General features: G+C 33.7%; 1 protein-coding gene across 3 annotated transcripts in view; it reads left to right on the forward strand.

Annotated features, from left to right (window-relative positions):
- STXBP4 (syntaxin binding protein 4) overlaps nt 1-14,445 on the forward strand; it is a 192,708-nt gene that overhangs the window by 36,885 nt on the left and 141,378 nt on the right. For all 3 annotated transcript variants that reach the window (XM_059908303.1, XM_059908301.1, XM_059908302.1), the window contains 4 exons: nt 1,188-1,294; nt 1,469-1,688; nt 2,452-2,530; nt 8,142-8,236. In XM_059908303.1, the coding sequence (XP_059764286.1) occupies nt 1,188-1,294; nt 1,469-1,688; nt 2,452-2,530; nt 8,142-8,236 (501 nt within the window). The remainder of the gene's footprint in view (nt 1-1,187; nt 1,295-1,468; nt 1,689-2,451; nt 2,531-8,141; nt 8,237-14,445) is intronic.

The raw sequence follows: 14,445 nt of genomic DNA on the forward strand, positions 1-14,445 counted from the left end.
CTCTTCCTACTTCCCCATCCTCATTTCTCATGATTTCTGGCTCACACTTTTTAATTGAGCCCTGTGTGGATGGCTATAGTCCCCTGCACACTATATGTTGCTTCTCATCTCTGTGTCTTTATCCTGCTACCTCCTTGATGGTAATACGTTTCTTCTTTACCTCCTTCCATCGCCTTATCTTCACCATCTCTCTTCCCTGGTTAATCCTATTAATTAAAACTTATTTTATACATAGTAGATAAGACTTTTTAAAAGATCTTTCCTTGAATTTGTGGAATTTACTTAAATACCATCAAGGGTGAAAATGCTTTTTAACCATATAAGCTTCTCCCCTAGTTATAGAAATAATGCTTTCTGTGTTTGTACTAATGATAAATGGAGAAGCATCTTAAGAGCTGAAAATGAAGAGAGCTCATTCTTCTTTTCCAGTTTGAATTAAAAGAAAAGGCAAATGAAGACTGAGAAAACTTGCCTAACATGTACATTAAATTTTGTAACTTTTATGCTTTGTCTTATTCAGTTAGGCTAGTTATAGGCAGAGCCAGGACTTGACAAAGACAATGCCAGGCAGCCAATTAGAATTGGTCGTTATTAGTAGGATGTGAATAAAGCTACCTGTCCAACCAACTGGGCCTGAGTCACAGGAGGGACAGCAGATCCAGTGAAGAAGATGTTTCACCATGAACAGAAATGTGGGTAGAATCAGTATAATTAAGATCCTTGACTGAATTTTTAAAAATTCTAACCGTGGAATAACTCAGTGTTTGGTGGGATGAAAGATAAAGGGATGCTCAGAAACTGAAGTGAATGAGGCTTATATTCTGAAATATATACCAGAATTATTTAGCCTACTTTATCACATTCAGAGCTGTGTTTGTCTCATACAACTGACCTTTTAAAACAGGCCTCTTTCCTAGTGTACCAGACTATGTCTTCATATATTCAGGATTCCTTAGCCTGAGAGTTTATTCAAGGAGTACGTGAACATTTCCATTTCATTCATGTATATTACCAAACCAGACTTTAATCAAAACATTTTGCTGTTGAGGTTCTTTGTCTAAAATTTTCTTTTTACTCTTTTCTTTAGGTCATTCTTTACTAAAACTGTGCTTTGCTTTAATTGCATCAATTAATTTTTTAAGAAACACCTTAATCAGTTTCTTTACAAATGTTACTATTTTTGTTAGGATGGACGTTTGAAGCCAGGAGATCAACTTGTCTCAATAAACAAGGAGTCTATGATTGGTGTATCATTTGAAGAAGCAAAAAGCATAATTACCAGAGCCAAGTTGAGGTAACTATTCTATCTGTAAGATAGAATGAGTCATTTAGCATGTCTCCCTAAAAATAGAAATTTAAGTTGTCCTAGTACTTTAGACCCAGAAGAAGTATTTTTTGATAATATACGAAACATTATCTTAGAATTCAATTGTACTATATCCATAAAGTGATTTCTTTTTAATGCTAGGTCAGAATCTGCTTGGGAGATAGCATTCATAAGACAGAAATCTCACAGCAGTCATTTAGAAAATCCATCGTGTTCATCCCTTTTACAAGCTACAGGAGAATATGGACCTCAAGCCTCAAAATTTAGTCTTCTTTCTTCTCCCTCTGAAATACTAATTCCAAAGACCTCATCCACTCCCAAATCTACAGATGCCATTTTACCTTCTTTTACGATAAATCAGGTAATCTTAAATTTCTCTATTTATGTAGTCCACAAATCCCCTATGTGTCATTATGTTTGTCATATACATATAGAACTATAATTTTGGTAATATAGTTTGTTAACAAATTGGTATTTCCTTGAAAGATCTTTTCTTTGTTTAAGATTTTTATGCTATGCTGTCAATAAATACAATTTTTCAAGTCAATATATTCTTTGTCCAGAAAATCATGATCAGGAATGGCATCACAAAGATATTCTTAGATATCACTCAAAACTATGATATGGAATGTTATATTTATTTTCAGATAGTCTCTAAGGGATGACTGTAATTACTAATTGCTACAGTGCCATAAATAATGAGTTATAAAATAGAGTATATACTCTATAAAACAAACTTGAAAATCAGGTAGGCTTTTAGTCAGTGCAATAAAACTCATCAAAGGTAACTTCAGTTTCAGGTCCATGCTAATCAGATACAGAGTTTAAGATTTTCTCTTAGCCCTTTATACTTTCTCATTTGGGGTTATAATACCTTTTCAGAGACACAGTGCATAGCCTTATATTTTGTTGTCCTTGGATATGGTAGAGCTGAAAGCAGTTGTTACTTTCGTTCTGAATTGCTTTGTTTGAAGATGAATATACCAAAATTTTAAAGGTTTTATATTTGGGGGACTATTGCTTTAATCTCTTTAATCATTCTTTTTATGTTAATGTGAGCTTCTCGTCTGGTTTTTGACCTACTTTAGAAAATGACATTTCAGGTTCCTCATTTTCTTTCATAGATAAAAACTGGATACAAGAAAACAGAACAGATTCCAATTACTTCTTCAGACAACAGCCCTATAGATATGCCTAATACAGGTAAATGCACATTTAATTCCTCTTTCCTGTTATTTTTTTCAATTACTCTCTCAATGAGGAGTACATAATGTGACTTAAAAGACTTTAAAGAAGGGTGCATTATGCCTTTTTCCTTCATTGAATAAAAGAGCAAAATGAATCCATTGTGCAGTGGTCCCTGTTAGATTATGACTTTTATTGGAAATTTTCCTGAACAAAGGGTTGAAATTTTAAAAGATGCATTATCATCGCAGTGTCTATGAAGCTGTAATAATCAATGAACTGTTGAAACCAAATAATGAAAACTCTTCTATAACTCAAGATTAGGCTGCCTTACCCTTTTAGTGAAATCCTCGCGAGGTATATTAAATGCACCTTTCAGAGAAATTATAGAAGGGAGCATAGCTTAAGAAAAGAAGTATGTTTTGTTTTTCTTGGAAGAGATTATATAGATATAAATTAGAAAGAACATCAGTATTGTGAATTCAATATTACTGGTTCTTAATTAGCATGAAATGATTTATTGACTTTTCAAAACAGTAAAGGATTAATTGTGTAAGCTACCCATAAAAAAAGGATTTTTATCAATCTGTAAAGTGTTTGTAGGCTCAAATATCAAGAAAAAATTCCTTCCCTTAAATTATCTACAAAATTTAAAGGGAACAACAATAAAAACAAACAAACAAACAAACAAAAGTATACTTATTGAAAGGAAGAGTTAATTACATGTCTAAATTATAAAGCAAATTGTTACTCATATACTTTAATTTTTAATAGCATTGTGTAAATCAAAACTGCAAAATAAGGAAGAGTTAGTAGAAATTATTAAGAAATTATTAAGACACTATTGTCTTAGTCTGTGTGGGTTACTATAACAAAATACCACAGAATGGGTGGCTTATAAATAACAAACATTTCTCACAGTTCTGGAGGCTGGAAGTCCAGGATCATGGTGCCAGCATGGTCTGGGTGAGAGCTTCCTTGTGGTTGCAGACTTCTTATTGTGTCCTCACATGGTGGAAAGGTCTAGGGAGCGTTGTGGGGCCTCTTTTGTAATAACACTAATCCCATTCGTGAGGTCTCCACCTTCATGCTCTAAGCACCTCCCAAAGGCCCCAACTCCTAATACCATGATGTTGAGGGTTAAGATTTCAACATATGAATTTCGGGTGGACACAAACATTCAGACCATAGCACATAGCTCCTATACTTAACAGTAATTTATAGTGAATTCCATAGTAGTTTCTCTGATTTGGAGCAATATTTACCAGTGGGTTAGGAACAATCTTTAGCCATCAATTGTATGCCTTTTCACTTAGTGGGATTTGTTGACCCTTAGAAACTTTATTAGTATTATTTACTTTACATAATTAATTTTCATTCTCTTGATATATTGTTTTTATTTTAAACTGGGAACCCATGTGAGAAAAAGAAGATAGATGAAAGAAGCAAACAATGGTGAGGAGGCATTTATGTAACTTGTTTTTAATTTTGAAAGCAATTAAACTACTTAATGCCTCTTTTAGCCAATTTATTTACTCAGTAAGTATTTACTGAGTATGTCATGTGTGTCATAGTTCGGTAGGAAATATGAAGGAACTGGGATTTTTTTTCCATGAGATACTTAATAGTATACTGTGAAATAAAATATGGGATTAAAAACCTTCATTATTCAGATTAGAAAGCACATATATGTGTGTGTTTATTTATGTGTGTGCGTGTGTGATTATTTCATTGAATAAATACTTTATTTGCAGTGTTCTGTGTTGACTAGAGCAGGGGGTGGGTGGTTTTGGTACTCTAAGAAGTGTATGTCTTATGGACAAATAACACATTTGTACAAGATGTGTAAAGACATGAGCAAAGTAGATTAAGGGAAGAAGTAGTAAGTGACCTGAGTGTGATATAGGGAAAACACAGTGGTTAATCACCAGGCTCTGAATGCAAACTTAGAGATTCAGATCTTTGCTCCCAACTTATTGGCTGAATTAGCTTATTATATTGAAATAGTTTCCTCATGGGGTTGTTATGAGTATTAAACAAGATTATGTATGTCAAGCACTTTGTAATTGGTGCATAGAATATGCTCAGTACATTTTGCTGTCATTATTATTAATATTATGGAACCTGAAGTTTAGAGTATAGCTCAGATAATATTCCAGGACATGTTTTTTAGAGCAGAAGTGAAAGTTTCTGTCCTTCAATTCAATTTTGCATCCTCCCCCTCTACCCCAGAAGCTAGTACATAGTAAAGAATTTGTCACAAAATATGCAGAAATCAATAGAGAAAAATTTCTTGGCAAAAGTCAGACATCATCCGGATCTTGAAAGAAGTGATAAACATCAACAGATGGATGAAGGTAACAGATCATCCTAAGTGAAGGAGGCATCATCATCAAATGCAAAGAAGTAATGACAAGCTACATGTCAGGTGACCCTAGGAGGCAAATGTGATTAGAGCAAGGAGATCCTGTAGTAATGAACAAACTGAGGTAAATTTACATCAGTGACTATAAGAAATGATGCTAGATTTTGTAATAGAAAAATAATTTAGTGAAAAACATATTTGAGTGAGTTAACTGTATGTAAATATTAAAATGCAATTAAAATGGAACATTTTTCTAGAGTAGAAATGGAATTGACTCAGTACCATTTTCTTCCATATAAATGTAGTAGGCCAGATGTTTCTGGGGAGAATAAAAAAGCAAAGTCAACTCTAAATTAACTCTGGGTAACTTACATACCTTGTGATTTGTCTGTTATAAGTAGTTAATTATAGATTGTTCCCAAATTAGATCCTTAACCAACACATCTAGACTCCTTCAGCCAGCTGGTATTTATTAAAAAATATAAACGAGTTTTAATGTTAACCTCAACAAAAATAAACTTAATGAGGCAAGTCTACCCCTGTTCTCATCTCAAAAGCATTCCAAAGTGTAAAACTGGTTAGAATGTTTAAAATCCACATTATACTTGAGTATGTTTTTCGAAACTATTCTGTTATATAAATTTCTTATTTCAAAATCCAGAGTTGTTTACTACTGCCATACGCTGAATAATGCGTGAGTTTGTGAGTGAGCTAAAAACATGCTAAAGACATTCCTAAGGAAATCAGTAAAGAATTACTACATGAAAAAATACGATCATTAACTTTATCACCACACAAGCCTTAATTCTCCTGCAGTAAGGCTTTTAAAACTGAAAACTAGTGATGAGGAAAAATATCCATGGTGAGGGTTCATGGTATTAACTAAATGGTATTGATCCTACCCTTATAAAACATTTCCTTTCTTCTGCTCCTAAAAAGAGGAATAGAAAGGGAAGATCCAAGGGAATAATAAGCCATACTTTGAAAATTCTCACCCCCCTCCCCCAGAGAGGAGCAAATAAAGACCCCAAGGCTGAAAGTGAGAGAGGACACCGGCAAATGAGGAAAACTGTCTGTGGGGGAGCTTTTCAGGTCAAGCTACCTTGAATTAACAAAGCATTCTGGATTTATGTCCACATCCTCCTAAGGTTTTGGCTCAAAGGTAAAGATTTAGGGGAAGTTTGGTTAGAAGAAAGTGAGATTTTGTTAAGCCATGATTGCATATTGTTAAATGGGGAGTTAGTATAAGTTTACATTAAATCTCCTATTTAATCTCTGTGTGTCTGTGTTACTATTAACACTACTTTATAGTTTTCATAGTAGTTTTCTATGATTTTTAATTTAGCTTTACAATTCCTGTAAGGTGATCTGTTTTATTCTTCCTACTTTACAGATGAGAAAACTGATGATGAAAGATATTGACACATTTAAGAAATTGTCTTCAGGAGTCATAAGAGATTAGAATCCTAACATGGTCACCTACTAGTTGTCTGATCTTGGGCTAGTTTCTTTACCCTTTTGGGCCTTAGTCTCATCATTCTTGGGTTGGAAATAATAACACCTGTGTCACTGTGGTTACTGTAGAGATTAAATGAGCCTATATGTATAAAGTACTTAGTGCAATGCCTGGCTAAAAGTAAGCATAAATAAGAGTTAATCTTCTGTTATTTCCACTGTTGCACATAGCAAATTTTTATGCTTAGATGTAGGAACACATAAGTGAGGACCCACGCCTTGGTGTGAGTCCCTATCCCTCCCTCTCTTTTGTCTTCTCTCTATGCCTTCCACACACACTTGAATTGAGTAATTCACACCCAGGGTTAGTCTTGGTCTGAGATCATAATTAGGTTAGCTTGGGTCCACCTTGTGTTACTGTGCCTTAATGATAGGTCAGGCACCAGACTGAAAGTCATTGTCAAGCCTCACACGTCCAAACCCTAAAAATGAAAGATAAGGTTTGACTTACCCGCTATTTGGGCTTCCATACCACTTCACTCCATGCTGATATTTTATGCTACACTTTAGGTTTGGCACAAAATTTCTCTTAAGAGGAAAAAATTTTTATATGTATAATATATTTTTAGCCCTTGGCCAACAATTAGGTATCACAGCAACTAAGGCGTCTTTGTTGCTTTTGTCAAAATTGTAAAAATTTTATTATACTAAAATCAGTCTTTCTCTAGGTTTGAATTCCATTTGAAGCTAAAAGTCAGTAACCATTATTTTTTTCATGATCTTGACACCTATAAGCTATATTCAAGATTTTACATAGAATGTTAAGGAAGCGTTAAAGGTTTAGAGGAAGACTATTTATTTTCCTATGCACTTCTTATGTTCTTAAGAAAGAGAATGCAAATCATTTTGTACTTAGAGACAGATGCTCTGAGAAATAAAAAAAAATTAAAACACTGCATAAAAATGTGACATTTTAAAAAGTTTTTTCTCTTCCTCTTGTTTCTATGTAGAACTAGTAAAATACCATTTAAAATTGTATTTAGAATGGTGACAATTTAGATATAAGGATTGACATGAATTGCAGGAATTTGTTTGAGAAACTTTGGCATATTAAGGCAAATAATTTTTCAAGTTCTAGTCACTTGTGACACTCGTTTTTTACTCATGCAACAAGGACAAAACTCGTCTAAATAATCAGGGTAGACTGAGAAGGCGTTAGAGAATGGGTGAGAGGTGTATGACACTCAACTCTTGAGAATCCATTTATGCTACTTGGAATATAACTTCTGTAAAATAAGAAATAGGATTTTTAGTTCAAGAAGTTCTGAGCCTATATCGTACTTTATGTGCAAGCTTGAAACAGTTTGCATTTGTGAGTTTTTCCATAGTACCTCCAGAACTCATGGAGCAAAACCACTTTTGCCAGAGAAAAATCATGACCTTTTAAAATTTCTAATATGATTTTGCTTATTTTGGAAGAAAAAAAAAGACTTTTTATTTTGCAATTAGTAAGCCGTTGTGATGACAAGGTAAGTGGTGGGATGTATGTTTGTTGTATTAATATTTCTGTGGGACTTAATGCATAATTGGCCACTCTTTTTATATCATGTCTTTTAAGGCTTAAGTGAAGCTGGTTTATATAATACATTTTAGATTTAAAGAACAAAAAATCATGAAAACAAAAGTGAAAACTGTCAACTGATTAGCCAGAATTCTTTTTGAACCTTAGGAGCCCAGAACACATCCTGTCAAATGAGAAGTTCTATTCCAATTAAATTCCCAATTAACGTGTACCATGTTGTCTCGTAGATATTGCCCCTGTGTTGACTGATAATTATGGGCCACAAGGAAAGAAGATTTCCCTAAATCCCTCTGTTCGCCTTAAAGTAGAGAAACTGGAAATGGTAAATACTTGAAATTTTCATTTTTCTTCCATAAAACAACAGCAAGGAAGTATTCTCATTCTTTGCGAGGATAAGGGATTGGAGCCATTAGTTTCTTGAAGAGTTATCGATTTACAGTTAAATGAATGGCAGTTTGGGTTTAAACTGTTTAATTCATGTTTAATTTGGGCAGTTCATGGTGGTTCCGTAGTACAAAATAGAAATAAAACCTTTTATAACTAAATTGACCTTCAAATTAATCAGTTTCCTCCTGTGTAGGAATGAGACAAATGTGATGTTTTACAATATAGAATCAAAGGAAACATGGGATAAATTATGACAAAGTGTAGTAGACTTCAAATACGTAATGGCAATAAGTGCAAGGAAGTAATATTCTATTACTCAATTGTTTAAAAAGTGAATGGAAACTAAATCCTAAAGAACAAAATAGAAGCCTGCTAGATATAAAGAAGATGGTAGCAATGTACCAAATAGTATTATATTGAGAGTTTCTGTATATAAAAGAAACATAAGATGATTAAAAAAGAAAAATTATTAGCAGAAAAGGATTTTAAAACTTTTCCTCTCAGGTTCACAGCCTCTACTTTCCTGTCAGTTTTTGTGGATAATGATTTTTTACACTTTTAGGAACAGTATGAGAATGCATAGCTGGAATAAATATGCATTACCATTCATTCACATATTCAGACCTTTGCATGGTCCTATAGTAATACCCTTTTCAGTGCCAGTTTGAATCTTACTCTTTGTTCAAATTCTGACTCAATTCCAACTCCTTTGTACAGCTCCTTGCTAACTTTTATAGTTCAGGCCAATATTGCCATATTTTGCACATCTGTAGCACTGAACATTATTTTGCAGTATCCTGTAATCTTCTGTGTTTTGTTTTATCAGTAAGTCAAAGCTTACAATCTCTGTGTACCTACCACCATTTAAACACCTGGTTTGTGCTTTATAAAATTGTCTTATTAATTAGGTACTTGAGATGTCTCCTTCTTATCTTCGAAATCCTGAGTATCTTTCCCTATGTTTTACTTTCTTTTTATTTGTGGCTGAAATGTAAGTTCTGGATAATAGCAAGTTTTACAATCAGTTAATAATAACATTTTCCAAAAATAGAATGTTTGAGGTTTAAAAACATATCTATTAATATCTAAAAATGAATAATTACTGTTTTTTAATGATATTGCTGTAGTATACATTTTTGAACATCCAAGATTTAATACTAACCATTCCTCTGGATAAGGAGAAAACTATTCAGCTAATGACTTTACCTGGCAGTCTTTATTCTTTGACTCAGTTTAAATTTTCCTAGCACATGATATTTTTAAAATGTGATTAATTTTCTTAGAGATATGAAAATCATCTAAATTTATATTGATTCTGAGAAATATGAGCTGCTTGCATATTGAGTATTCCACTTTTGGTCCTCCTTTGAGCCTTAGCAAATTGATTTTTGTAGAAACATAAAATGGCAGTTTTACAGCAAAGGATACCTACATTCTGTGTAAATTCAGCTTCCCTGCTTTTATTCTAAATATTTTTAGTGACTATATTTAGTAGAGCATTCTCTGTTTTCAGAGTTTGAAACTAAATTTCACTTAATAAAAATTTTTTTCTAAAATCCATATTAGCTTCTATCCACCCATACATTGCCTAAGCTACTCTTACTTTTTTGAATAGTTACATATTAATGTAATAATATCTGTATCACTTTAATTTGAAATAGATCCTTCTATTTTAGTTGCTACTTTGTAGACAAATTCAACTTTATTGTCCATTACATTTTTAACACATTTCCTATTTAGTAATAGATAAGGCCAATATGTTCAAATATTTAAAATGTAATAAAATTATATTTTTTTACTTTATCGCCTATAAGTATATTGCATATAGTATCTAGGAAATTGGTGATATAAAAGGTTTCACACAAGGAAAAGGTGTTGACTGATTATGTGGTTATTAAGTCATTAGCCAACACAGTACAATTTTTAAGAAAGGCAGAGAGGTTAGAATTTGATGAAGGAAATTACCTGTCAAGATGTATGTTTGTGGGGCATTGACTTCATGAAATCTTTCATGTTTTAGTAGTCGAGGTAGACACTTTTGTATCAGGATATACTGGAAAGTAATTTCTAGCACTGAACTAATACTGTGTGTCTCCTTTGATCCCACTGTTAAACTTATAAGTAGGTATGGTAAACATAGCAAATAGGGATATTTTTTTTAGTTGGCTTGAAGACGGAGAATTACTGCACCTTCTCGCTATCTATGTTTTTGTATCTGAGAAAGATGCTTTGGGATACAGATGCCATTTCGCTGATATTTACTTTACCTCTTGCCATTTATGTTACATTTGAAGAAAGCTGTAGTGAGCAATGGTATACCCAATGTCTGAATGTAGTTAATGAGGTGTTCTTTGTATTAGGTTGGGAAGTAGGTGACTAATATTATAAGGAAGTGACATTTTTTAGATTCATCATTTAGATATCAGAAAAAGTTAAGCACATTTATTTGTCCAATTAACAAATTTGCATTTTTGTTTATGGTGAAAAGATGACATTAGTTATACAAGAAATTATTGGAACCTCTTTTTAATCGAAAATAAATTACCTCCACTTTATTTTTTTTATTGAAGTATAGTCAATTTACAGTATTATATTAGTTTCAGGTGTACAGCATAGTGATTCAGTATTTTTGCAGGTTATACTCCATTATAGGTTATTACAAGATAATGGCTATAATTCCTTGTGCTGTACAGTAAATCTTTGTTGCTTATCTATTTTATATATAGTAGTTTATATCTATTAATCCCATAACTGAAATTTGTCCCTACCCTCCCTTCCTGCTCTTCTTTGGTAACCATAAGTTTGTTTTCTACACCTGTGACTCTGTTTCTGTTTTGCAAATACATTCATTTGTACTGTGTTTTAGATTGCACATGTAAGTGATATCACATAATATTTGTCTTTGACTTATTTCACTAAACATATTCTCTAGGTCAATCCATGTTGCTGCAAATGGCAGAATTTCATTCTTTTTTATGGCTGAGTGGTATTCCATTATATATACATTCACACACGCAATCATACAAACACACATCTTCTTAATCCAGTCATCTCTTCTTTTTTTATTTTTAACATCTTTATTGGAGTATAATTGCTTTACATTGTTGTGTTAGTTTCTGCTGTATAACAAAGTGAATCAGCTATATGTATACTTATATCCCCATATCCCCTCCCTCTTGCATCTCCCTCCCTCCCACCCTCCCTATCCCACCCCTCTAGGTGGTCACAAAGCACTGAGCTGATCTCCCTGTGCTATGCAGCTGCTTCCCACTAACTATCTATTTTACATTTGGTAGTGTATATATGTTGATGCCACTCTCTCACTTCGTCCCAACTTACCATTCCCCCTCCCCGTGTCCCTAAGTCCATTCTCTATGTCTGCGTCTTTATTCCTGTCCTGCCTCTAGGTTCTTCATGACCTTATTTTTTTTTAGATTCTATATATATGTGTTAGCATACGGTATTTGTTTTTCTCTTTCTGACTTACTTCACTCTGTATGACAGTCTCTAGGTCCATCCACCTCACTACAAATAACTCAATTTCTTTTTTTTTAGGCTGACTAATATTCCATTGTATATATATGTGCCACATCTTCTTTGTCCATTCATCTGTCGATGGACATTTAGATTGCTTCCATGTCCTGGTTATTGTAAATAGTGCTGCAATGAACATTGTGGTACATGACTCTTTTTGAATTATGGTTTTCTCAGGGTATATGCCCAGTAGTGGGATTGCTGGGTCGTATGGTAGTTCTATTTTTAGTTTTTTAAGGAACCTCCATACTGTTCTCCATAGTGGCTGTATCAATTTACATTGCCACCAACAGTGCAAGAGGGTTCCCTTTTCTCCACACCCTCTCCAGCATTTATTGTTTCTAGATTTTTTGATGATGGCCATTCTTACAGGTGTGAGGTGATATCTCATTGTAGTTTTGATTTGCATTTCTCTAATGATTAGTGCTGCTGAGCATCCTTTCATGTGTTTGTTGGCAATCTGTATATCTTCTTTGGAGAAATGTCTGTTGAGGTCTTCTGCCCGTTTTTGGATTGGGTTGTTTGTTTTTTTGATATTGAACTTCATGGGCTGCTTGTATATTTCGGAGATTAATCCTTTGTCAGTTGTTTCATTTGCAAATATTTTCTCCCATTCTGAGGGTTGTCTTTTCATCTTGTTTATGGTTTGCTTTGCTGTGCAAAAGCTTTTAAGTTTCATTAGGTCCCATTTGTTTATTTGTGTTTTTATTTCCATTTCTCTAGGAGCTGGGTCAAAAAGGATCTTGCTGTGATTTATGTCATAGAGTGTTCTGCCTATGTTTCCCTCTAAGAGTTTGATAGTGTCTGGCCTTACATTTAGGTCTTTAATCCATTTTGAGTTTATTTTTGTGTATGGTGTTAGGGAGTGTTCTAGTTTCATTCTTTTGCATGTAGCTGTCCAGTTTTCCCAGCACCACTTATTGAAGAGGCTGTCTTTTCTCCACTGTATATTCTTGCCTCCTTTATCAAAGATAAGGTGACCGTATGTGCGTGGGTTTATCTCTGAGCTTTCTATCCTGTTCTGTTGATCTATATTTCTGTTTTTGTGCCAGTACCATACTGTCTTGATTACTGTAGCTTTGTAGTATAGTCTGAAGTCCAGGAGCCTGATGCCTCCAGCTCCGTTTTTCTTTCTCAAGATTGCTTTGACTATTCATGGTCTTTTGTGTCTCCATACAAATTGTGAAATTTTTTGTTCTAGTTCTGTGAAGAATGTCATTGGTAGTTTGATGGGGATTGCATTGAATCTGTAGATTACTTTGGGTAGTAGAGTCATTTTCACAATGTTGATTCTTCCAATCCAAGAACATGGTATATCTCTCCATCTATTTGTATCATCTTTAATTTCTTTCATCAGTGTCTTATAGTTTTCTGCATACAGGTCTTTTGTCTCCTTGGGTAGGTTTATTCCTAGGTATTTTATTCTTTTTGTTGCAGTAGTAAATGGGAGTGTGTTTCCTTAATTTCTCTCTCAGATTTTTCATCATTAAAGTATAGGAATGCAAGAGATTTCTGTGCATTAATTTTGAATCTTGCTACTTTACCAAATTCATTGATTAGCTCTAGTAGTTTTCTGGTAGCATCTTCAGGATTCTCTATGTATAGTATCATGTCATCTGCAAACAGTCAATCCAGTCATCTCTTGATGGCACTTGGGTTTCTTGCATGTCCTGGCTATTATAAATAGTGCTGCTATGAATATTGGGGTGCATGTATCTTTTCAAATTAGTGTTTTCATTTTTTCCAGATAGATACCCAGGAGTGGAATTTCTGGATCATATGGTAGTTCTATTTTTAGTTTTTTGAGGAACCTTTTTACTGTTTTCCACAGTGGCTGCACCAATTTACATTCCTTTCAACAGTGTAAAAGGGTTCCCTCTTCTCCATATCCTTGCCAACATTTGTTATCTGTAGGCTTTTTTGATGATAGCCATTCTGACAGGAGTGAGGTCATATCTTGTTGTTTTGATTTGCATTTTTCTTATAATTAGTATTGCTGAGTATCTTTTCATGTGCCTGTTGTCCATCTGTATGTCTTCTTTGGAGAAGTGGCTATTCCGGTGTTCTGCCCATTTTTTGATTGGGTTGTTTGTTTTTCGATATTGAGTTTGTGAGCGCTTTGTATATTTCAGATATTAACCCCTTTTCAGTTGCATTATTTGCAAATATTTTCTCCCATCCCATAGGTTGTTTTTTCATTTTGTTGATTGTTTCCTTTGCTTTACAAAAGCTTTTAAGTTTAATTAAGTTGCATTTGTTTATTTTTGCTTTTATTTCTTTTGCCTTAGGATACTGATCTAAAAGAATATTGCTATTACAATTTATGTCAAAGAGTGTTCTGCGTATGTTCTCTTCTAGGAGTTTTACAGTTTCTGGTCTTACATTTAGGTCTTTAAACCATTTTGAGTTTATTTTTGTATATGGTGTGATGGAATGTTCTAATCTCATTGTTTTACATGTGACTGTCCAGTTTTCCCAGCACCATTTATTGAAGAGATGGTCTTTTCTCCATTGTGTATTGTTGTCTCCTTTTTTGTAGATTAATTGACCATAAGTGCGTGGGTTTATTTCTGGGCTGTCTGTTCTATATCATTGATATATGTGTCTGCT

This window comes from Balaenoptera ricei, chromosome 20 (assembly GCF_028023285.1).
Source record: "Balaenoptera ricei isolate mBalRic1 chromosome 20, mBalRic1.hap2, whole genome shotgun sequence".
Taxonomy (NCBI): domain Eukaryota; kingdom Metazoa; phylum Chordata; class Mammalia; order Artiodactyla; family Balaenopteridae; genus Balaenoptera; species Balaenoptera ricei.